The sequence below is a fragment of the Pelobates fuscus genome, chromosome 8 (genome assembly GCF_036172605.1).
Source record: "Pelobates fuscus isolate aPelFus1 chromosome 8, aPelFus1.pri, whole genome shotgun sequence".
Lineage (NCBI taxonomy): Eukaryota > Metazoa > Chordata > Amphibia > Anura > Pelobatidae > Pelobates > Pelobates fuscus.
In genome coordinates this window covers 130378324-130402459 of record NC_086324.1, presented here as the reverse complement: position 1 = coordinate 130402459, position 24136 = coordinate 130378324, and the positions used below count along the sequence as shown (strand labels likewise).

At 39.0% G+C, this 24136-nt stretch overlaps 1 protein-coding gene across 1 annotated transcript in view; it reads left to right on the top strand.

The window, feature by feature from the left end:
- The window catches only part of MARF1 (meiosis regulator and mRNA stability factor 1), a 44145-nt gene extending 20319 nt beyond the window's left edge, over positions 1-23826 (top strand). The window contains exons 8-26 of the mRNA XM_063430315.1: positions 61-489; positions 1126-1304; positions 1710-1871; positions 1957-2137; positions 3234-3412; positions 3532-3612; positions 4090-4326; positions 5474-5593; positions 5725-5900; positions 6577-6797; positions 7150-7292; positions 7866-7999; positions 9945-10147; positions 10526-10753; positions 11602-11832; positions 14678-14890; positions 14980-15040; positions 19002-19163; positions 21299-23826. Of these exons, the coding sequence (XP_063286385.1) occupies positions 61-489; positions 1126-1304; positions 1710-1871; positions 1957-2137; positions 3234-3412; positions 3532-3612; positions 4090-4326; positions 5474-5593; positions 5725-5900; positions 6577-6797; positions 7150-7292; positions 7866-7999; positions 9945-10147; positions 10526-10753; positions 11602-11832; positions 14678-14890; positions 14980-15040; positions 19002-19163; positions 21299-21531 (3573 nt within the window). The 3' untranslated portion in view covers positions 21532-23826. The remainder of the gene's footprint in view (positions 1-60; positions 490-1125; positions 1305-1709; positions 1872-1956; positions 2138-3233; positions 3413-3531; positions 3613-4089; positions 4327-5473; positions 5594-5724; positions 5901-6576; positions 6798-7149; positions 7293-7865; positions 8000-9944; positions 10148-10525; positions 10754-11601; positions 11833-14677; positions 14891-14979; positions 15041-19001; positions 19164-21298) is intronic.
- The last annotated feature ends 310 nt before the right edge of the window (positions 23827-24136 follow it).

The window sequence follows — 24136 nt, the reverse complement described above, 5'->3', positions numbered from 1 at the left end:
CTCAAACTGTTGAGCAGCTGTGTAACTGCTTCATATGACTGTTTGTTTTTACAATTACAGCAGTGCCATACTCTGTTATATGTGTACAACTTGCCAACAAACCGAGACACAAAGAGTATCAGCAACCGTCTACGGCGCTTGTCTGATAACTGTGGAGGGAAAGTAATGAGCATCTCTGGCAGCAGTGCCATCCTCCGTTTCCTTAACCAGGAGAGTGCGGAAAGGGCACAGAAGCGCATGGAGAACGAGGATGTGTTTGGCAACCAAATCACTGTGTCCTTCATGCCTAAAAATAAGGAAGTGACTGAAACAAAGACTTCTAATGGCATATGTGGTGATAAAACAAAGTCTCCCAAGAAGGCGAGCAAGAATACCAAACTGTGCCTCACTTTTAAAGATCCGCACGACCAGTCCTTAAATGCCAAGGCTGCTTCCAACAAGGGATCGCAAGGCTCTGGCACTAAGCACTCAAATGTAAAAAGTCTGCAGGTAAAGCCGGTGGGGATTCATTACCTACATAAATCTGGCATTTGCAACATTCTTATCCTTGATTTTTGAGTCTGATGTAAATCCATTTTATCCAACATATTAATGTTAGAAGAACTACTACTTAAGTTTTCTTTTCAATGTTATGGTTTGTATATTTAGAATATGTATTTGAGATGTCAAAAATAAATTCAATGTAGACACCCACCATTTATTTAGTTCTCTCAATCGTCTGAAGCGCAGATGTTTGCGCCTGGCAGTCGGCACAAAGAAAGCATAGAAAGAATGGAAGAAGAAATGTTCTCTTTATTTGCAATGTTTGCCTTGTCTAAACTGGATTGTATCCCTTACTAAAGAGCTTTTCAAGGTTTTATGCAGTGCTAAAAATGTGACAGTTCCCTTAAACTGTACAATTATTCCTCCAATACACATTGAGCGGTCTTGGGTAACAGGAGAGAAAATTGCATCTCAAAGTAGATCTATTTTCAGTTTGGGTTGGTCAGTCTAGATTACATTTTCCACCTTATCATTCTATAGCATGTCACCACACGATCTGAAAGGCAATTTGACTGGGGGAGGGGAATAACACTTATTTTTGCTGTGCATAACAGCTGGATTTTTTTCCTCCTTTTCTTTAAGGAGCTGTGCCAAATCCAATCAAAATCAAGCAACCGAACTAATGTGAGCCTGCAGGATAAAGACAAGAAGAAAAATGGAGACAGACTTGAACTTACAGTAACCCAAAGTAACTCAAACCAGGTGTTGATGACCAATAAAGTCACTGGCAAAGAAGAAGCTGTCCTTAAAAGCACTAAAAAGTAGGTCTATAATCCTATATATAAAATGTTATGTTTATAGCTGACTCCTACCTTTCCAACCATGGCTTCTCAGATCCCCCTCCACTCAGACATATTATATATTTGCTGCAATTTAAAGTGTTGCATAAATCCACCTGACTGACATGTTAAACATCCTCACGTCCTAGCTTGGTTTAAAAAACAAAAAAAAACGCTTGGAGTTACCATTGTCTAGTTGTCAAAGAACAGACTGTTCATCAGGCATTGCTTTCCCATTTTTATTTTTGGTGGGGAATTACTTGTTGCAAAAAACAGGTGTGTGGTGGATTTATTTCCTTTCCTGTCGCAATAAAAACGCATGGTATGTATTTAAGTAATTTACCTAATTTTAGCTATTTACATAAGCTTTTTTTTTTATTTTAATAGACGAGAAGATGTCTGCATTCAAAGCCGCTCAGACTCTCCCATGGAGAGGAAAAACGAAGAGGAGGCACAATTTCATGTCAGTAACCCATCTGCTTTCAGTAAACTCTCAGGGCCGAGACAACAGAGTCCTCTGAGGGAATCTAAAAAGTGTTGGTCTTCAAGGTAAACTCTCTTCTGGTTGTTCGCAATAGAGATTTGAATTCCTTGTCACAACCTACATTCATTTGCACTTTCTTTGTATCTGTAGGAGCTTGTCTCCGAGCCTCTCAAACCGTTCTTCGCCTTTTGCTGCTAATTCAACTGATGCTGCAGATCTATCTGATCCATTTGCAAATGGTGCTGATATTCAGATTGGTAATCTGGACTATAGGATGTCAAGGAAAGAGCTCCTACAAACATTGCGTGATATATTTTCCAGGCATGGAAAGGCAAGTATATGTGACGTGTTGTATTTCCTTATCCAACAATTACTCTGGTGCTGCTCTTAGTGTCTCTTACCCTGCATCTTCCAAAGTGAAAGAATAACATTTCCAGCATCTGCATCGTTTTCTGAATGGTTATAGAGCACTGCTGTTTTAAAGGGACTATGCACTGCCCAAATATAAAAATCACTTTTTAATACTCAAACTCATACATGCATGGAATTATATTGTCTCTTACATTGCAGACTAGTAAGTTACAAGACCATTTGTTTAAAAAAATTAACCTTGTTACACCCCTTGACTGTCCGCTCATTTTACATAGCCTTTAGATTTAAGTAGAATTGGCATGGACACTCTTCACAAGTGAAGCACTTCATAAAGTAGTCTGTTTGTCTTGAGTGTCCCTTTAAGTACTCTGACTACTTCTACCTATTCAACTACTGAAGTCAGGCACCCTCCCCCATCACTTGCTAATTTGGCTAATCACAAACCAAGAACGTTCAAAAATGTCTGGTCCATTCAACTCAATGTGTTTTCAGTTTGGCCAATAGAGATCCTTTTGTACTCTCATTCTGCTCAGTGGATAAAATTAAGTGACACATAATTATGCAAAAGATATTGGAAGTGGCAGTTGCACTTAGAGTGGTAATCCACAAGATTAGTGTGAGCTTTTTATCTTTTATGTTGCTCCTCAGAACTTGCCAGCAAATGCATTTTTAAAAGGACCCTCTTGGCATATTCACTTTATTGCAATAATGTTATGTTGCACGAGGGTCCTGGGAGCTGCCTTAACTTAAAAGATTGAACACTTAATGATTTAACGCCAAACTTGATTGCCCTGGCCACCAACTTTATTTCTTGGTCTGAGCTTTAAGTGTGGAAGCCTCATTAAGGCACCGCTTATGGAATACAATCCAGTTTCAGAAAACTGAGTGGTGTGTGTTTTTTTTGTTTTTTTTTTTGTATGTATGTTCAAGCACATTTAAACACTACACTAGTGCCTTTGCTTTAAATTATTTTTTTTAATTTAAACCTGAACTTTGATCCATGTCTAGGACTGTTTTTTGTTTTAGTTTAACCTGCATCACTGTTTTAAATTCAGATAAAGCATATGGAGCTGAGCCCTCATACAGACTATCAGCTGAAAGCCACGATTCAGATGGAAACTCTTCAGGAAGCAATCTGTGCTGTTAATAACCTACATAGATACAAGATCGGAAGCAAGAGAATCCAAGTTTCTTTGGCTACAGGGGCTACTAACAAATCCCTTTCTCTTTTAAGGCAAGTGCTACTATATTCTTGATAGAACCCTATGCTGCTGTCCAAACAGTCAGCACTATCTATTTTAGATAATTCTTGCATATATTTATTTTGTTTTTGTTTGTTTTTTCCCCCCACAGTTTTGCAACAATATCTATTCTTCAAGATGCTCCAGCCTGTTGCCTCCCTTTGTTTAAATTCACAGAAATATATGAAAAGAAGTATGTACTTGATTTTCTGTCAGTATATGTGCTCTTATGTTTCCCCCCACCTCCCTCATTTTGTTAGTATAGATGCCTACAGGCATGCTTGGAACTTGGGTTATAGATAATTTTTTATTTCCTTTGTTTATCTTGTGGACTACATCCATGGGACTTAACTTAACTTTTTTTTTTTTTTTTTTTTTTCCCATGGATGTAGTCCACAAGATAAACAAAGGAAATAAAAAATTATATATTTCCTGTAATTCGTTTGTATCTGTTACTCTATATTTTCTTTATACTGTGAATACTTCAATTCTTTACCCCCACTCCTCTCTCGTGTTCAACTTACAATAATGTATTAGTGCACGGTTATCCTGATAACCTTTAGTTGAAAATTTGTCAGATAAAATCAGTATGAATTCCCCCTCTACCCCCCAAAATTTGTATATAATCTTTCCTAGCTACAGTAGTATCAAATATATTACTCTATTTTAGATTTGGACACAAGCTGATTGTGTCAGATTTGTACAGATTAACAGACACTGTTACTATCCGTGACCAAGGAAATGGACGATTGATTTGTCTGTTGCCCAGCATTCAAGCTAGGCAAAGCCCACTGGGATCTTCACAGTCGCATGATGGCTCGTCCACAAACTGCAGTCCTGTGGTATTTGAGGAACTGGAGTACCATGAGCCTGTCTGTAGACAGCACTGTAACAATAAAAAATTCAGGTACGTAACCGTTTCATATTTCAGACTCCTACCTTTTTGGTAGACAAAAAAAAACTTTCTCTTTCAACACACAACATAGTTTTGTTTATAGTGTTGGTTAAGCTTGTGGTTCTGTTGATTTGATTCGGTCAGTTTACAAAACTAAAGCTAGTCTAAACAGAAAATAGTTTTCCAGGCAGTTACAGACCGTCCCTCTTTTCTACAGATTGGGTAGCTCTAAAAATAAACACCTGCAGGCCCAGCTCTTCCCCAATTGGATAGCAAAGCACATCTCCAGGATCTGCCTAGTCTAGTACATGTAGTTAGGTGTTCTTGTATTGAAAGTGTGGAAACTGTCTTTAGAGATGCACTGGCTGTATCAGGGGCAATGTTGTGGCATTAATATCCCTTGCATTGGACTAACTCAGATGGTCTCTACAGATGTGCTTCAGGGAGTTGGAAGACTCTATCCCTTGCCACTCAGCCAGCCTGGATGGGAACTAGCCCTGCAAGCAGCTTCCCATGGATGCTGGTGTGGTGGCATGCAGAGTGCATCTGTTATGTTACACACACCCACCCATGAGCCTCTTGGATCACAATTATGGTGGATTGTTTATTTGAATTTCTAACCCTGTGAAAATGCTGAATGAAGATTCTATATCTTGGTGGCATGTGTGCCTTCCTTACAATTGGTTGCCCCGGAAAAGAATCTGCTCTTTACCACCAACTACATCAAGGCATATACAATCACCATGGAAAGTCTAGATTTCACACTTAGGTTTTTGCTGTGGAGGGAGGGGATGACTAATGAATCCCTAGAAAGTATGAGTGGTGCCGAGTTTTGCCATGCATACGAGCATCTGAGGTTTTTACCTTTTGGAAGGCATGGGATTGACTGAGATCATTAGTCTTGATGATATTTTCCATGGAAGGCAGAACAGCAGCATGGAGACTGGAGTGCAAAGTAAATAAATCAAACCCATTAGGAATAGATGGAAAAACTCTCTAAAGCTTTTGGATAAATGATTGCATTCCTAATGCTAAGGTGCAAGAAGTCCTTCTTAAAAGCTGTGTTTAGCGAACAGTTTTATCTTTCGATTCCCACAGTTGACTTTTTTTTTTTTGTTGTGCGCAATTCATAAACCAGATCCTATTGTATATCTTTCAGTGAGCATGACTTTGACCCAGACTCTTACGTAATCCCGTATGTCATCCATTCTTTGAAAACGTTTGCCCCACAAGTTCACAGCCTTTTGCAGACTCATGAGGGTACAGTTCCACTTTTGAGGTGAGTGTATAGATTTTTGTATTTAATTTCTTTGTACAATATGAAACTCAAGTGTCTGGTTATTTATTGAGAACTTTTTTTTTTTTTTTTTTTACGTTTAATTTTGGTTTGTCCTCTTTCGGTTCTTCTAGCTTTCCTGATTGTTACGCTGCAGAGTTCAGTGCTCTTGTTCAAGTCCAGGAAGAACAAGGCGGGGTTCCTCTTGAGCACTTAATAACCTGTATTCCTGGTGTTAATATTGCAACTGCACAGAATGGAATTAAAGTTGTGAAATGGATACATAACAAGCCACCTCCTCCAAATACTGGTGAGTTTTAAATATAAACTTGCTGGGAGTGATCTAAATAGGCATTCTGACAACATCAACTCTAGGTTACCTGTCTGCTTAAACTTGTCCAGCATGTTCATGCCATACAAATCCCTCCCTGCATAGTTTATTATGAAGGGGCCTGAGCTGTGGCCAAGTGCAGTTGAGCAGTTTTCTGATATCAGTAGCAATAGGTCTATTGACTTGGGCAGTATTGCCATTTCTCTTGGCTTAATGGAATTTCTGCTAAGTAGTTAACTGTGTTTCCTAAAACCTCCCTAAAGAGAATGGATTGGTTATAGTGCATAACATGTTAAAGATACACTATAGTCACCAGGACAACTACAGGTTATTGTATACTTATTCCCTTTAGGCTTTTTGCACTAAACAGTCTTAGAGAAAATGCAGTGTTTATATTGCAGCCTAGGGATACCCCCACTGGCGGCCACTCGTATGGTTGCTAGAAGTACTTCCTGGGGCAGTGCTGTACAATGTGAAGCATTAAGATTCAGTATGTCCACCCTCTGCATGCAGACACTGAACTTTCTTCAGCTGTATTGATTTAATGTATCCATATTCAATAGGGCATTGGGGAGAGGAAGGTTAAGGAATACTGGCTTGTTCTTGACCCTATAGTGTTCCTTTAAAATGTGTATTTTATTTTTTCCTCTTTTAGATCCTTGGTTATTACGGTCTAAGAGCCCAGTTGGTAATCCTCAGTTGATTCAATTCAGTAGAGAAGTGATTGATCTTTTGAAGAGTCAACCATCATGTATAATGCCGGTAACAAAGTTTATCCCAACATATCACCACCATTTTGCAAAGCAGTGTCGTGTGTCAGACTATGGATATTCTAAACTTATGGAACTGTTGGAGGCTGTTCCTCATGTACTTCAGGTGTGTACTACCAGAGATGAACTTGGAATTCCAGTCAGTGCTATACTTTAGAACCTTGTGCACACCCCCAATTTCTAGAGCCATATAACATTCCAAGCACCACAACAAATTGGGCATTTTGTGTTCATATTTTTTTTTTTTGGGTGGGGGGGGGCGTAAGTTGTGGTGCACGTAACATCCCAATCACCTTCATTCATTTTGTTGCTACATGCCCATCACTTTGTGTGTAGTGCTTTTATTGAAAGCTCCATAGTATGCTTCCAGCCTAGTTAAATATTTTCATTCATTATTAAAACCACTTTCAACCTGACCATTTAATTTTTTTTTTATTTATTTTTTTTCACCATATTAGATTCTTGGCATGGGTTCCAAGCGTTTGTTAACCCTGACTCACAGAGCACAAGTAAAGCGCTTTACCCAAGACCTCCTGAAACTCCTCAAATCCCAGGCCAGCAAGCAGGTCATTGTAAGAGAATTCTTACAAGCTTACCACTGGTAAGTATTTCAAAGTGAGTTGACCTTATTTAACTGAAGTGGTTTTACTGGCCCACCCCATTAGGGGATGTAGTTTTATTTGGATAGATAGGCTTATTCTTATTTTACCTTTTTGCATAGACCAAGTCACGATGTATTGTGTAAAATTGCATGTTAATGTGTGCTCAATAGAAAATAAATTTCAAACAGGACAGTGGTCTTCTGAGGTTTGGGAACTTTGTATATGAAGTGACTGCTCTATTATACAGTTTCACCACCTCTTATTCCTTCACCTTTCACCTTTCAGGTTACTGGTACAGCAGGGGTAAGTATAAAACTTGCCTCTGCTGCACTACTCCTGGCAACTTTGCTATGCCTTAATATAAACTTAAAATAAAATTCACAACCAACGGCTAGCTTTCCGTGACAGATCCTCCTAGAAAACCTCATGTTTTGTGTGCATACATTTTTTTTATTTTTTTTATTTATATTTCACATTTAGTTTGACCTGCATGAACTGTTAGTCTAATGTACTAGTAAGTAGTTTTATTGTGAACTGAAAGTCTGTTGCTGATTTTATTATTATTATTCCAGGTGCTTTTCAAGAGACTGGGATGTAACTGAATATGGTGTGTGTGAGCTTTCTGACATTGTATCAGAGATACCTGATACCACTATATGTGTGTCTCAGCAGGATAATGATTTCATAATTTCAATTCCTAAAAGAGGTATAGTATTCTGCTGACCATTTTGTACTTTTGGCTTTTTAAATTTCCAAATTGATCTCTACCACAAGGTGGGGGACGACGACACTTTTTGTATGGGAAGGTTTTATTTTTTTTGTGCTTCAAGACATTTATCCTTGTAACTTATTTTGTTTCGTTATCTAGCTATACTATATGCTTCAGTCCCTTATGTATTTTTCATCTACAGTGTGCATTCAGTTTAAATATCTTTAAAACTGAAGCCGTCACAAAATAGCCCCTCCATACCTGCCATAAGCAATCAGTTCTTGTGACAGAGTAAAGCAAATTTATGATTACTGCTGAACAGACTCTGATCGCCATAGAAGTCAATCTGAGATTGTATGCCTGTTAATTGATGTAACTCGAGCCAAAGTTCTAAGGAAGATTTGTATTAAGTTTCTTTAGAAAATTGGTAGATCGATTTTGAGGGGGGATATTTATTACTGCGAAACAACTTGGCTCAAAAGGTAAATATAAAAGTGCTGAACTAAAACTCCTTAAAAGATAAAAGGTCTATGCATTTAAATACAAACCATGTCAGCAATTTGCATTTTGGTGTTTTCCTGGTGGGGTTGAACCAGAGTCCTTGCACCCCTAATTCATAGAAGGTGGATGTTCTCCCTACTTGCGCTGTTCATAGGTGCATTAATAGTGCCTGCAGTCCCCTCACCTTCTCATTCGCACCTTACTTGTCCACTGCTGGATGTCTCCTGACAAGAGACCTTTTTAGTAAGAACCTTCTCACCCTGTTATCTAGCATCTCATCTTCTCTCTCGTGTTTTATCCTTCTGCTGTAGCTTCACTCATGTATGGTGAATTCAGCGTTATGACTTGGCTATTCCTGAACTGGATATGTACAGCTGGAATCTCAAACTCCACCCTCCAGATATTCCTGAACTTTAAAAGACCACTATAGTGCCCTGAGGGTGCCCCCCACCCTCAGGGACCCACTCCCGCCGGGCTCTGGGGGGAGGAAGGGGTTAAACTTACCTCTTTCTCCAGCACCGGGCGGGGAGCTTTCCTCCTCCTCTCCCTCTTCCTTGCGACGTCATCGGCTGAATGCAGGAGCCGCGCTCACATTCAGCCGGTCGCATAGGAAAGCATTTACAATGCTTTCCTATGGACGCTTGCGTGCTCTCACTGATTTTTCACAGTGAGAATCACGCAAGCGCCTCTAGCGGCTGTCAATGAGACAGCTACTAGAGGTTTTGGAGGCTGGCTTAACCCTCAGTATAAACATAGCAGTTTCTCTGAAACTGCTATGTTTATAAAAAAAAAAGGGTTAAACCTGGCACCCAGACCACTTCATTAAGCTGAAGTGGTCTGGGTGCCTAGAGTGGTCCTTTAACTCCCATGATTCTCTGTCCGTCTCTGCAGGTGAATTTAAAGAATTCTAGGAGTTGGCAGGCCAGATGTGAAATCCTAGAAATAGTTGCTTCCTGAGCCACTGTTTCCCAGCTGGTAGTCCTAGAAAACACACAGCAGACCATAAATAAAAACCTTGTTAAGCGGCTCATCTTTGTGCCGATGACATAATGTGTGTGTGTGTGTGTGTGTGTGCACTGAAGTAGAAATTTTTTTTGCCATGCAGGTCGACAAGTTATTTTCAAATTGCAGAACATTTTAAGCCTAGTGATCTCTAACAGACCTGGAGTCTAACATTTTAATGCTAATGTTAGCGCCCAATAGAAATTCTATGCTACAAATAATCTACCACTCATTGGGTAGTATAAAAAAAACTATGGTATCCTAAATGCCACCTGTGTTTGGGGCCTTGTGATGTAATTAAAAAGGATCCACAGGGCATTGAGATATTATGCCTCTGTGTAGCATGAGCCACATGCTAAATTTGTAGCAGTATATGGACACTTGGCTTGTTGCAATAGTTTTGATATCAGATGTAACTTTATTTCATTTTCTTCTTAAGAACGTACTCCAGAAGAAATAGAGCGGACAAAGCAGTTTTCCAAGGAAGTGGTTGACCTACTACGCCATCAGCCCCACTTTCGGATGCCTTTCAATAAGTTTATTCCGTCCTACCACCACCACTTTGGTCGCCAGTGCAAACTGACATACTACGGGTTCACTAAACTGCTTGATCTCTTTGAAGCCATACCAGATGTTTTACAAGTAAGTGCTGCCCTTTCCCTAAACTAAAGCGTGCTCGGTTTGTATCTTCCCTTGGAGTTCCTCCAAACCAGAAAATAAATTGCATCAGAACATTATCATGTTAATCTATATTTGTGCAATTAGATACTTAAAGCTGCCTGCATACTTTTTGTGGTGCCTTGAAACAAGACCTTTCTCATTCTCCAACTTATGATTGCGCATTTACCTTCACCTTTTTAAATATGAATGTACTTGCTGGGTAAACATTGAATCCAGTTTCCTGTAGGAATCTAAAGGAGCAATGAACTCTTATGCATTTGCACTTGCTTGCATGAGTCTTACGTGATTGAGCCTTCAGTGAGTGCAGGATGTTCAGTGTCTGCATTGCTCACTTTGTAGGTCTTAGAATGTGGTGAGGAAAAGATTTTGACCCTGACTGAAATGGAGCGTATTAAGGCTTTAGCATCACAACTTGTTAAACTTCTGCGCTCTCAAAAAGACGCCTCGCTTATGATGCCCAACTTGCTTACTGAATATAGCAAGACGTTTGGCTACAGTCTGAGGCTCCACGACTATGATGTCAGCTCTGTGCCAGCGTTGATGCAGAAACTCTGCCATGTTGTTAAGGTAATAGTTCTTGGCGTGGTCACAAGCACAACATGGTCAATATTTCTTCTTTGGTTTTTGGGCTTGGTCTTCAATCACAATTTTAGTTTTGTACATGGATTGCTCTGCTGCACTCTGGGGAATCACTATCTTAATGTTGGATGAAAAGGACGAACATAAAAATTCTTATGTCCTAGACATGTCATACATTTAGAGGTCATCACACACTGTAAAATTAGTTATTCTACAATTAAACCTTACAATGTAAATGTATACAATTTTATTTTTAGCACTTTGTATTCAAAATTCAGGCTACCCCATTCTTCTACAATTTTGGATTCATTTTTCTTTGTGAGAAATTGCAGAGATTTGGCATCTAAAGATGGTTTCTTTGGAGTTATTGGCTTAAAGGAATATTCAAAGCACAATAACTACAGCCAACTGTTATGGTGCCAGGAGTGCCCTGGTCCTCTAAACGGTGTAACTGTGTGTATGTGTTATTACATATATATATGTTTTCCTCTGACAGACTACTTCCTGCCTCTGCTTTCCTGAGCAGCGCATAGCTAGCTCATTGACTGAGAACATCAGCTGATGGCTCTGTCAATGAGAAGCCTTGCACTGCTGGGCTTCACTCAGCCTTTGGCTTTCTATTGGAAGTAGTGGTGGCAGACCTCTGGTTAGGAGTCATCCATACAATGGTTGGACACTCTCACTGGAATAACCAGTATACTGCTATGTACTGGTTATGGTGTTAGGAGAAATAAAAACAAATCTAGTATTCTTTGGGTTTTATAATATGATTCAGTGTTTGGTTTTCGGTATTCTAGTTAAAGCATAGGAAGTGCTTCTAATAAATCTTCCTTTAGATTACAGGCCTATCCTCCGGCAAGCAGATCCAGCTAATAAACAGAAAGTCATTGCGTTTGCTAACTGCACAGCTTCTCATCCTGCTGATGTCCTGGGATGACTCTTCCTACCTCACTGTAGATCAGCTTCGCCGACTCTATGAAGCTGTGCACGATGTTCCTCTTAATCCATGTGAATATGGGTTTTTGTCCTTGAGTGAACTTTTAAAAAGCCTTCCATACTTGGTTGAGGTAGGTTGAGGGCGTGGGGGTGGGGGGGGGGAGAGAGGAATAATGAACACAATACGACTAGATACATTTTTGGTCAGTGTTTTTGTGCACACGCATTCACACTCAATGGCTAAACATTGGACTTCTTATTTTTTTTTATCTTGTGATGACTGTTTCATAATCACTTAACCCCTTAAGACCGCAGGACGTACTATGCCGTCCTTATTTTGGTGGCTCTAAACGCCGCAGGACGGCATAGTACGTCCTGGGCGGTCTTCAGCCCCACGTGGCCGGCGGAACATGGCCGCTGCAGATCGCGGTCGGGGGGCATGCCTGGCCCCCCAGGCAGCCCCCCTGTGCCTGGGGACCGCGGTCTGCAGCTTCCGATCGCAGTGACAGGCTGTCACTGCGATCGGTATTTACCATGTGTCAGCCGATTTTAAAATCGGCTGACACATGGAGCCGGCGGAATTCTCTGCAGCAGATCGCGGTCGGGGGACATGCCTGGCCCCCCAGGCAGTCCCCCTGCGGTCAGTGACCGCGATCTGCAGAGTATGATCGCAGGGAGAGGCTGTCTCTGCGATCTGAATGCAGAGACAGCCTCTCCCTGCGATCTGATCGCAGTGACAGCCTGTCACTGCGATCAGAGTTACTATGTGTCAGCCTATTGGCTGACACATAGTAACTGCAGGCAGGATCCCCCTGCAGATCGCGGTGGGGGGCATGCCTGGCCACCCAGGCACTCCCCCTGTGGCCAATTACCGCGATCTGCAGGAGGTGATCACAGTGACAGCCTGTCACTGTGATCACTGATCCTGTGTGTCAGCCAGTGATGTAAAATCACTGGCTGACACTGTCTCTGCCCCTCTCCTCCCCTATTAACCCCTTAATGTAAAAAAAAAAAATTAGAGTTAAAAATAAAATACACTTACATCATTTATATATATATTATATATATGATCTATATATAATATATATATATATACGCACACATTTACACATACACTAAGTGTATTTTAATATTTATATATATATAATTATATATATATATATATTAATATCAAAATACACGTAGAAGGATATTGATTAAATATATACATAATTATATATATATATATATATATATATATATTATAATAAACAAATATGTAAATACGTAAAAAAATTAAAATAAAAAAATAAATAATTAAAAATATATATGTGTGTAATTTCGTTCTAACTGTATTTTGATAATATATATATATATATATATATATCTATATATATATATATATATATATATATATATATCTATATATATCTATATATATATATATATATATATAGATCAAAATACACGTAGAACGAAATAATATACCCAAGTATATACGTATACATCACTATATGTATACCTATATATAAATAAAAATAATAGTAAAAAAATTATATACATATATATATACATATATATATATATACACACACGTGTATATATAATAATTTTACATATATATTTATGTAATAATTTTACATAATTAGGTATCCTAATTAATTACAATTAGCGGGACCTGCCTAACAACCCAGGCCGAAAGTATAGGGAATTTAATTTGCTAGCACTATATTTAACCCTATAACTTTCCAAGACACTATAAAACCTGTACATGGGGGGTACTGTTTTACTCGGGAGACATCGCTGAATACAAATATTTGTGTTTCAAAACCGTAAAATTTATTACAACAATGATATCGTCAGGGAAAGTGAAATTTATTGCCTTTTTCGCACACAAACGGCACTTACACTGACGATATTTTTGCTGTCATACTTTTAACTGTTTTGAAACACAAATATTTGTGTTCAGCAAAGTCTCCTGAGTATAACAGTACCCCTCATGTACAGGTTTTATGGTGTTTTCAAAAGTTACAGAGTCAAATATAAGGCTTGCGTTTCAGTTTTTTCACAATGAAATTCGCCAGATTGGTTACGTTGGCTTTGAGACCGTATAGTAGCCCAGAAATAAGAATTACCTCCATAATGGCATACCATTTGCAAAAGTAGACAACCCAAGGTATTGCAAATGGGGTATGTTCAGTCTTTTTTAGTAGCCACTTAGTCACAAACACTGGCCAAAATTGGCTTTCAAATTAGTTTTTTGCATTTTTCACACACAAACAAATATTAACGTTAACTTTGGCTAGTGTTTGTGACCAAGTGGCTACTAAAAAAGACTGGACATACCCCATTTGCAATACCTTGGGTTGTCTACTTTTGCAAATGGTATGCCATCATGGGGGTAATTTTCATTCCTGGGCTACCATACAGTCTCAAAGGCAACATAACCAAACTGGCAAATTTCAATGTGAAAAAACTGAAAAGTGTAACATGCTATATTTGACCCTGTAACTTCCCAAAACACCATAAAACCTGTACATAGGGGGTACTGTTTTACACGTGAGACATCGCTGAATACAAATATGTGTATTTTATTGCAGTAAAAGCAAACAGTATTATGACATTCACAGTTAGAATGTCACATAGAACTAAGAAAATTTTAAAAAAATCATATTTTCTCTCATTTTTTTATATTTTATTCATATTACGTTATGTTCCATACCTAAATATTGGATGTTAAATGAAAGCCCTGTTTCCCCTGAACAAAATGATATATAATAAGTGTGGGTGCATTTAATATGAAAGAGGTAAATTATTGTTGAACAGACATATAGTCAAAATCTGTGGTTTGTTTACATTTTTTTTGGTTCACAACTTGTACATTTGGCTGCGGTCTTAAGGGGTTAATTGTATTGTTAGTGTATAGCAAAATAAATGCTTGCTCCTAGCTTTGCACACACAACTGAAGGTGAAATATGTTTTCCTACTACCCTATAGGTGCAAACAAATGATTCTTCTGAAGATATTGTGAAATTGACATCCCTTTATGTATTTGCAAAGAATGTTCGTTCCTTGCTTCATACATATCATTACCAGCAAATATTCCTGCATGAATTTCCAACGGCTTACAACAAATATGTTGGAGAAGTTCTGCAGCCCAAACATTATGGCTACAATAACTTAGAAGAGATATTGGGGGCTATTCCACAGGTATGATCTTCTTATATTATCTAACAGGACACATGCATACATTTTAGCTTGTTTTATTTTTTTTTATTTTTCTTTAAAATATATTTTAGGTTGTTTGGATTAAAGGTCATGGTCACAAGAGGATTGTGGTTCTTAAAAATGACATGAAACGTAAGTACAGCAGTTGTGTAGCCTACTAAATTTGATTTGTTACGGTCAGATGCATGGCTGACGTTCAATAAATATTGAATGATTAAAAAAACAACTTTGAATTTTAATTTTTTTTTTTTTTTTTTTTTAAACTTTGCGGGTCTCTGGAGAATCTGGACAAATTGGTTTTCCTCTACCACTTCCTTACAGTTATTGCCTTATGCTTAACTTGACATCCGCTTCTTGCTAAAGAGCGTGTTTTAATGGCTTTTTAAAAAAAAAAAAAAAAAAACTCTTACAATTTTAAAGGGACACTCTAAGCACCTTGGTAACGCATTTTTGCTGTATGTCTTATTGTTAAATCCTCTGCCATTTAGACGTTAACTCAAATTTGTTTGTCTATTCAGCCCTAGCCACACCTCCCCTGTATGCGACTCACACAGCCAAAATGGAAAAAATGCTTTTTGATTTTGAATTTGATCTAACGGCAAAATATGAACTAAAGATAATGTCCACATTGCACTTTAATTATACACAGGAGGCTGTTGTAGGCTATTAACAGACCAGGAAAGATGATAAACTAGATTAAACAATGAATAAGAGAAGCTAGAAAATGTACTCTTCCAGGAAGGTGCAGGGCCTGTGCAAGGATTTTTGCCGCCCTAGGCAACAATCCATTTTGCCGCCCCCCCCTCCCCCCCACCCCCTTCATGAATGCAACTACATTCCCTTTAGATGTTTATTCACTAAACTCTGAATTACAGTGAAGAGACATTTAGGGAAAGAGACGCACTGAGTAGGCATTAAAGGGAAACTATAGTGCCAGGAAAAAAACTTGTTATCCTGGCACTATAGCCCCCTCTGTCAAACGCACCCCCCTTGTGGTGCAGAAGGGGTTAAAACCCCTTCTGTCACTTACCTGGGTCCAGCATGTCTTTCGTGCTGGCTTGGGTCCGCCTTCGCTCCTTAATGGCTGCGCTTGCAGTGGTATTTCCAAGACACTAGGTTTTGCGTGACGCTGGACGTCTCAATGCATAGCCACTAGAGGAGTTAACGTTAACCCAGGACAGTAATTATTTCAGTTTCTTAAAAATTGCAATAATTACCTTTGCAGTGTCACACAATCTCACTAATACACACACTCTCTCACTGGCATACACACTTACACATTCTAACTAACTTACACACATACACATTTTCATTGACCTACACAGTGTCACTTGCACACTCTCACTGACATACACAGTGTCACTTGCACACTCTCACTGACATACACAGTGTCACTTGCACACTCTCACTGACATACACAGTGTCACTTGCACACTCTCACTGACATACACAGTGTCACTTGCACACTCTCACTGACACACAGTGTCACTTGCACACTCTCACTGACACAGTGTCACTTGCACACTCTCACTGACACACAGTGTCACTTGCACACTCTCACTGACACACAGTGTCACTTGCACACTCTCACTGACACACAGTGTCACTTGCACACTCTCACTGACACACAGTGTCACTTGCACACTCTCACTGACACACAGTGTCACTTGCACACTCTCACTGACACACAGTGTCACTTGCACACTCTCACCGACATACACAGTGTCACTTACACACTCACCGACATACACATTGCCACTTGCACACTCTCACCGACATACACATTGCCACTTACACACTCTCACCGACATACACATTGCCACTTACACACTCTTACTAACACACATTGCCAGTTACACACACACACACACAGTCACTTGCACGCACACACACAGTCACTTGCACACTCTCATTAAAACACACACACTGTCAGTCAAACACAAAATCTCACCACTCTACATATAGTCACATTTTAATTACACACACAAACACAGTTATGTAACACACACATCAATTTACAAACATTCATACTATAAACAATCCCCCATGCCATACCTGGGTGCTGTGAAGAGGTCCAGGCAGCAGGATCCAGGATGTTGTTTTTCTTGCTGCTGGGGGAGCAGGGGAGCCGCACACTGTGAGCACAGGCTGCTTCCTGTTCCCCTCCGAGTGCTTCCTGTGTTCAGACAGGGGGCAGCCTGGATACCAGTTCATATCCCGGCTTCCCCTGCCTGCAGGAAGCACAGTGTTGTGCTCGGGGGATGGGGTTACAGTAAACCCCACTCCCTGAGCAGGTAATCGGCTGCAGAGGGAGCCCAGCAGCTGAATGGCTGCGCTGGGGGGTGGCTAAGGAGCTGCTCGCCCAGCACAGCATCCCCAGACAGCAGCAGGGCAGCCCACCGGGAAACCTCCCAGTGGGCGCCCCCCAGAGGCCGGCGCCCCAGGCGAATGCCTTATTCGCCTTAATGGTAGCGCCGGCCCTGGGAAGGTGTGTGGACAGTCTGAATCTTACAATGTAAAGAGTACAGTACACAATATGTGGGAAAATGGGTTGGCAATGAATGCTCTTAACCACCTGAGTGGGAACCCCTTATACCACTCTAAACAATATAAAACGAACACATCTGATTATTCAAATAGAGCTTGAAAGCTTCTTTTTTAGTCTACTTTTTAGGGAAAATATTTTTCTAATAAAAGCAATGCTTTTGGAAACAGGTTGTCACAAGGAGCATCTCGCACACGTGTGTTATCCAAACGAATTGCGTTTTAGTAGAAAAATCTTTTCCCTAAAAAGTAGACTATAAAAAAAAAGCTTTCAAGCTGTCTGAATCTTGTCCAGGAGACAATATGGCTGCACATGTCAAATTTCAAAACTTAAAGGGACACTATATTCCTCAAAACCATTTTAGCTTAATGAAGCAGTTTTGCTGTATCTAAAGACCTCTAAAGTCTCGCTGCTTATCTGCCAGTTAGGATAAGCACATCCATGCATGTGACTTACTCAGCCTTCCTAAACACTTCCTGTGAAGAGTAATCTAATGTTTACAATTCCGTTATTGCAAATTCAGTTGAATTTAGAACTTCTTATCCCCAGCAGTTAATGGCTTGCTAGACCTTTACAGGTGCCTATTGTATGTGATTAAAGTTCAATTTACAGAGCAGGAGATGAACTTGTAAAGTAAGTTGACATGTAATTGAAAATTAAACTAATTTTTGAGGTGTGACTTCATAAACAGTGATTTAACGTGCAGTGAGACTGCATGTGCATGATCTACACGAACACTGCTTCATTCAGATAAAGTTAAGATAAAGTTGTTTTGGTGACTAGTGTCCCTTTATTGAGACCACTTTTTAGATTTCATGGAATTGTCCAAGAAGGCTATACTCTCCAATGAAGAATCTACTATAAACCAATCATACCTTTATTAAACTATGCCACATCCAATTGTCATTAAAACCGCTTTTTACAAAGAAACCATAACAATTTTACCTCATCCTGTTCCTTTGGGATGTCCTGGCATCAACCTCAAGTTCCATTTCATCTAGTTTCCTCCAAATTGCCCTAGATCAAGGTTAGGCTACCTATTAACACTCCAGATGTTGTGGACTAAATTTCCCCTAATGATTTGCCAGCTTTAAGGCTATAATGGTGTTATGGGAGCTGTAGTCCAAAACATCTGGAGTACCAAAGGTTGCATGCCTTAGATCATGATCAATTCCCATACCCTAAAAAGTAACATGTATGCTTGGTTCAGGACCAAATAAGGTTATGCACTAATGTTTTTGCTTATACCACCCCTTCATTACCTAATGCGTTATTACTTTAGCACATGAGTCTTGTCATGTTTATCATAGCCCATTAAGCTCAAGTTTTGGTGTTTAATATCCCTTTAAATCTTCTAAAGGATAAAGGAAAAAACCCTAAATTGTTTCATATGATTGCTCCTCCAGTTTGTTTGAACAAACATTTTGTCCATGACCATATCTTCTATTCACTTTTGTATCTGACCCTCACTTGTATTTGCTTGGATTTCAACCATTAACCCATTCTGGGAAACTATTAAATTTTTTTTGTTTTCTTGTTCTCTCCCAGTCTGTCACCAGATGGACAAAGAACTCCTGTGCATGGAATCGCCAGTAGATCTTTTGTGTGAGCCTGTCCCATCATGTCTTCCCTCTCCACAGCTGTACCCTGACCCAGTAGGTCAGAAGGCTGATGACCTCATACAGTTTGAAGAGCATTCTCCTCTTCCAAGTAAGACCACAACTAGTTGCTTGTTTTCTTTAGTAATCTTAAACAGGAATGCATTTCAAAAATGCTCAATTGTACAGATAAAATTTTTTTTAAAATTTGTCTCTGCTTTAGAGACATTGGCACAGAAAACAAATGCATCTTAACGCTGGTGATGCTGTAAAATGCTTTGGTAAAATAGTATAAATGAAGGAGAGAATGGCGCTTAAAGTCTAAATATGGTGCTGCTAAAATACCAAAGTGTAAAGTCACTGTTCACACTTACAAACGTGGTATAATAGAAATAAACAAAGTGATTTGCACACACGGACTCTGGTTTACCGTGTGTATATCTATATCTATCTCTTTCTTTGGTATCCAGTGTAACAGGGTTTCTTTATCCTATATTAAATGAATAGAAAAGATACACGGCGTGATTTATGGAAATAGTCCGTAAACTTTTCGGAGCCCGTTAAAAGTAGGCTCAGGACTGGTGATGCATGTCATCTCAGAGATATTAGATGAAACTTGAGGAAGTTGCTCTTTTCAGGAACTTGGTACTGCTAGCAAAACGGCAACTCCAGAGTCCAAGATGAACGTTTAAAAGGTGAGTATTTTACAGTAGGTTTAAAAAAACAACAAATATAGCACAACGTGTTTCAACCTATAGTGCAGGTAACTTTAAAATGGACAATTAACAAACATAAACACACGTGTACAACGAGCCTTGGAAAAACCTCCCACTTCCAAATTGGGTTCGGACCGGATAATGCACGCCATCACCAATATGGCGGTGTTTCCGGTCTCGGACATATTACTTCTCCAATTCCAATGTCTGCGCAAGCTGTATTTTCTGATCTTCTCTCTTTTACTTGCATGCGCTGATACGTCATATCCCGTGACGTTCCTCCGGCATTCGCGTCAATCCTTTACAGCGGCATTTCATGTGGTATCCTTCTGGGAATTGATGTCACATGATTGGGCTGGTGTAGATGATTTGCAGTATTAGTCAATTTTGGACTTGCGTTGTGCTATAATTTATGTTTTAAACCTACTGTTAATAAATACTCCCCTTTTAAACATTAATCTTGGACTCTGGAGTTGCTGTTTTTGCTCCCAAAAAGAGCGACTGCTGCAGGTTTCATCTAATATCTCCTTGATGATATGACATGCACCACCAGTCCTGAGCCTACTTTTTAATTGGCTCTGAAAAGTGAGTTTACTATTTCCATAAATTCAGAAACATTATATACAGGTTATGCTAGGTGTACCTTTTTTCTATTTAATCTAGGATAAAGAAACCCTGTTGCACTGGTTACCAAAAACTACATATGTATGGTAAAAGTCTCCTGTGTGTGCAAATCACCTTGTTTATTTCAATTAAAAGCATATGCCTGTCCCTGCGCTCACTACAGCTACAAATTTTCACTGACTTTCCTCCAGAGGAGAGCATAAAGTCAGCTATGTTATCTCAGTCAGCTAAGTTATCTCTAACTTATAAGGACCGCACAACAGATAGAATAGGTTTGGCGCTCTGGCTATTTAAGCCCACCTCATCTACATTTGCTCTTCCCACATTCAATACAGTCTGATGGGAAATATTTGTAATTTTTACTCCTGTGAGTGAATGGGGTTGAGAGTGCCCAAGCTGTGGAGGTTAAAGAAGACTACGGCAAGAACTGTTTAAAATTTTGCAAAGCCTGTAGAGTTGACCGCAGAGTTCTGCAAAGACATTGTGCATTTATTGACAAACTGTTAATCTACAGCTATTCTGTATCCTCAAACTCCGGTCCTCCAGATGTTGCTGAACTAAAACTCCCATGATTCTTTGACTGTAATAGGCTGAGAACCATGGGTTGTAGTTAAGCAACATCTGGAGGGCCGGAGTTTGGGGAAACCTGCTGTATATAAATGCTTGTTGCACTAACAAGAGCTGTACAGAGAAGTTGGTACTTCCTAAAACCTAGGATGCTAGGGTTTTGAACTCTTGGCAGGAGTCCTTTTGAATTGGACAATAATGTCAAAGTCCCTTTACAGCCTAATCTAAATATCCTACTTTTTTATTTTATAAAGCTACAGTTTGATTGTGATGGGACTTGAATTGCTTGGTAGTAAGTGTGTCGGGGGGGAAAAAAATAATGTCATTTCTTTGTGTTTAGGCTTGCTCTGTGAAACAAATGAAAATCTGAACTCTTTAGCAAATGGGATATTAAACCTTGACCATGAAGCATCTACAGACTCAGAAGAAACTGCTGAGCCCATTATCTGCAATTTTGCCCCATGTGAAGCAAAGCCTGCTAAGGCATTATTGGAAAGTCCTATCAGGAAACCGAACCGAAACAGAGTGAAACTGGCCGCAAACTTCTCGTTTGCGCCTGTAACAAAACTCTGAATTTTATGTATGCAGCTCTGAACAAAGAGGGTACACAATTGGTTACATCAAAACTAAAAATAGCAGATGTTAAGCAGGCAATTCCCCATCCAGGACATTGCTATTAATGGTCATACCTTTTTAAGAGGTTTCAAAATATTTTTTATTTTTGCATTAAGGTATGATTTATTCATTCCCCCCTCCCACCCCCACTTGTTTTGTGTTTAAACATGTTCAACAATGCACTATGTAAAGAAACTCACTGGCTAACATGCATTGCATTTTATTTCTTAGCCTCATCTGTGATGTTAATCCCAGCCTGTCGTGTTGGTGTAATGAAATCGTTTACAGACATCATTTCAGGCAGTATTAATCTTTATAGCATGATCTGTCTGCAAAAGCATGTCCGTTTTAACCCCATAGCCCATAATGTGGCTCACACTTTTAGGTTTTTGTGACGACAATCCTGTATTTGAAAGTACCGCTTTTTGTTTAGTCTTTGGTACTGCGGGAAGTGTAAACTCTCATGCCGGAACTGTAATTTTTCTTTTTTATATATGTAACACAAAGGGTTAAATACAATCATGCAGTTGTGAATTACCCAGTTTTGCTTGTGCTGCTGTCTTGCTATTTCAGGTGACTTGTAAGAATGGCAAAAATATTTTCCTTATAGAAATGTGTGTGTGGGTTTGGTTGCCCATTTAGTTTTAAATAAAATATTGAGTACACTTATTTTGCACTGAATAAAAGTCTGACGACCTGACAGTGCTGGGTTTGGCTGGTCAAAATAAAAATAGCAGTTGGCAGTGTCTCGTGAGGATAGAAAACCAGAACAGAAGTTTACTGACTATATATTAAATAATATGCATTATAATGCATAAATGGATGACAGAGCCATAGTTATTGTAGATGTGGTACTCTTTGCTTCAGTAGATGTTCAGTTTCCACAGAAAAGGAAGGTCTATCTACAAGCAGAGTCACCAAGGTTTTTCTGCTTAACCTTGCTTTGGATTATATATATATTTTTTTTAATACTAGTTTGTAAACGAGGGGGAAGGTAATGGTGTGGTGAGATGGCATATTGTCTTTTTAACTTTCTGTAAATGTGTTTTTATTCAAATAGTGTTCCTTAGGGTTTTGCATGCCTTCTTGTCAAGTTTCAATATGTTCAGGATAGCTTTTGATTAAGAGTAAGCCTGACTTGACTAGGTTCAAAAACCAGTGGGACTGCCTTAATTTTGTCTGACTTGATGTATAGTGACAGAAGGCCACCTACTCCTTCTGGGATAACCTGGCTTTTTACAATGGGTTGTATTAGCCAGGTAAGTGGTTTCTTGTAGAACGTACCTAGAAAACAGGTTCTACATTTGTCTTTTTGTTGGGTTATTTGCAATATGCTGGAAAGTTACAAGATGGACTCTGGATCCATAGCCATTTAAATTAAACGATTTTACAGAATGGCTATAGAAATTTTACTTCTTGGATTTTGCACAAGAATTTTCCCTTTTCTTCTCTTAAGTGACCATGTCTGGCTGAAAATGTTGTAGCTGCTGTGTAGACACGTTAAAATTACAAAAGGGGTTTTGTTTGTTAATTCTACACACCTAGGCTCTATAGTCATCGGTCTAAAGCACTTCCTCAAACGTGGTCGTTCCCAAGTAAAAGTCCAGAATAATGTTTGTTTTTCTGTTTTAGAATGCTTTTAACAAAGATTAAGTAACCTTATGTATGGATATTTTTCTGGCAGGTGGACACACTGATGTTATCATGTAAAAAGTGTGTAATATAGTAATGTGTCTTTTTTTTCTTTGCTATAGCCTGTAACTACAAGTCACCTGAAATATATTTTGTAGCGTGTATTTCAGCAAAGAAAGATTACACAAACTCCAGCATAGAGGTTATACTAGCAGTGAAAGTCAGTAAAGATTTTATTTTTTGTCCTCTCACAATATATCACTTCTAACCAGTTCATTGATGAGAAATTAAATCTGCTTGTTTTGCAGTATGTGTGCAAACATTCATACCAAACTGATGAAATCATTGTTCTATTTTTAAAAAGGAAACCATGGATTGATGAACGGAGGCTGATCAAATGTTTATTTTCAACAATAAAATGTTATTTATTTATGATTTCGGTAGATATAAACTAGTGTTAATGTACATCACATTTCATGAAGGCGTTTGAAATTTTTGGGGCTAAAGATTCTGCACTTTCTTCCCCCTCCCCCTTTTCCTTCTCCCCATTTGTTCATTGAAGTCTCATGCGTCTGTTTTGGGACCAAATTATTGTATCAATAAAAGTTAGTTGCAAGCATGCATGGTCTATGTATTTTGTTGAAAATTGCTTTGTATTGTGGATGTTTTTAAGAGGGAAAAGTTCTGATCATAACAATTTATATTAAAATTGGTCTAGCATACCAAGTACACTTTAAGCAAAAAATTTTGCAGTCTTTAACCCCTAAAGGACAAGTGACATGTCATGATTACCTTTTATTCCAGAAGTTTGGTCCTTAAGGGGTTAAAGGAACACTATAGGGTCAGGAACACAAACCTGAATTCTTGACCCTATAGTGTTAAACACTATCTGGCCCCCTTTGCCCTAAATATAGTAAAATCTTAACTTCAT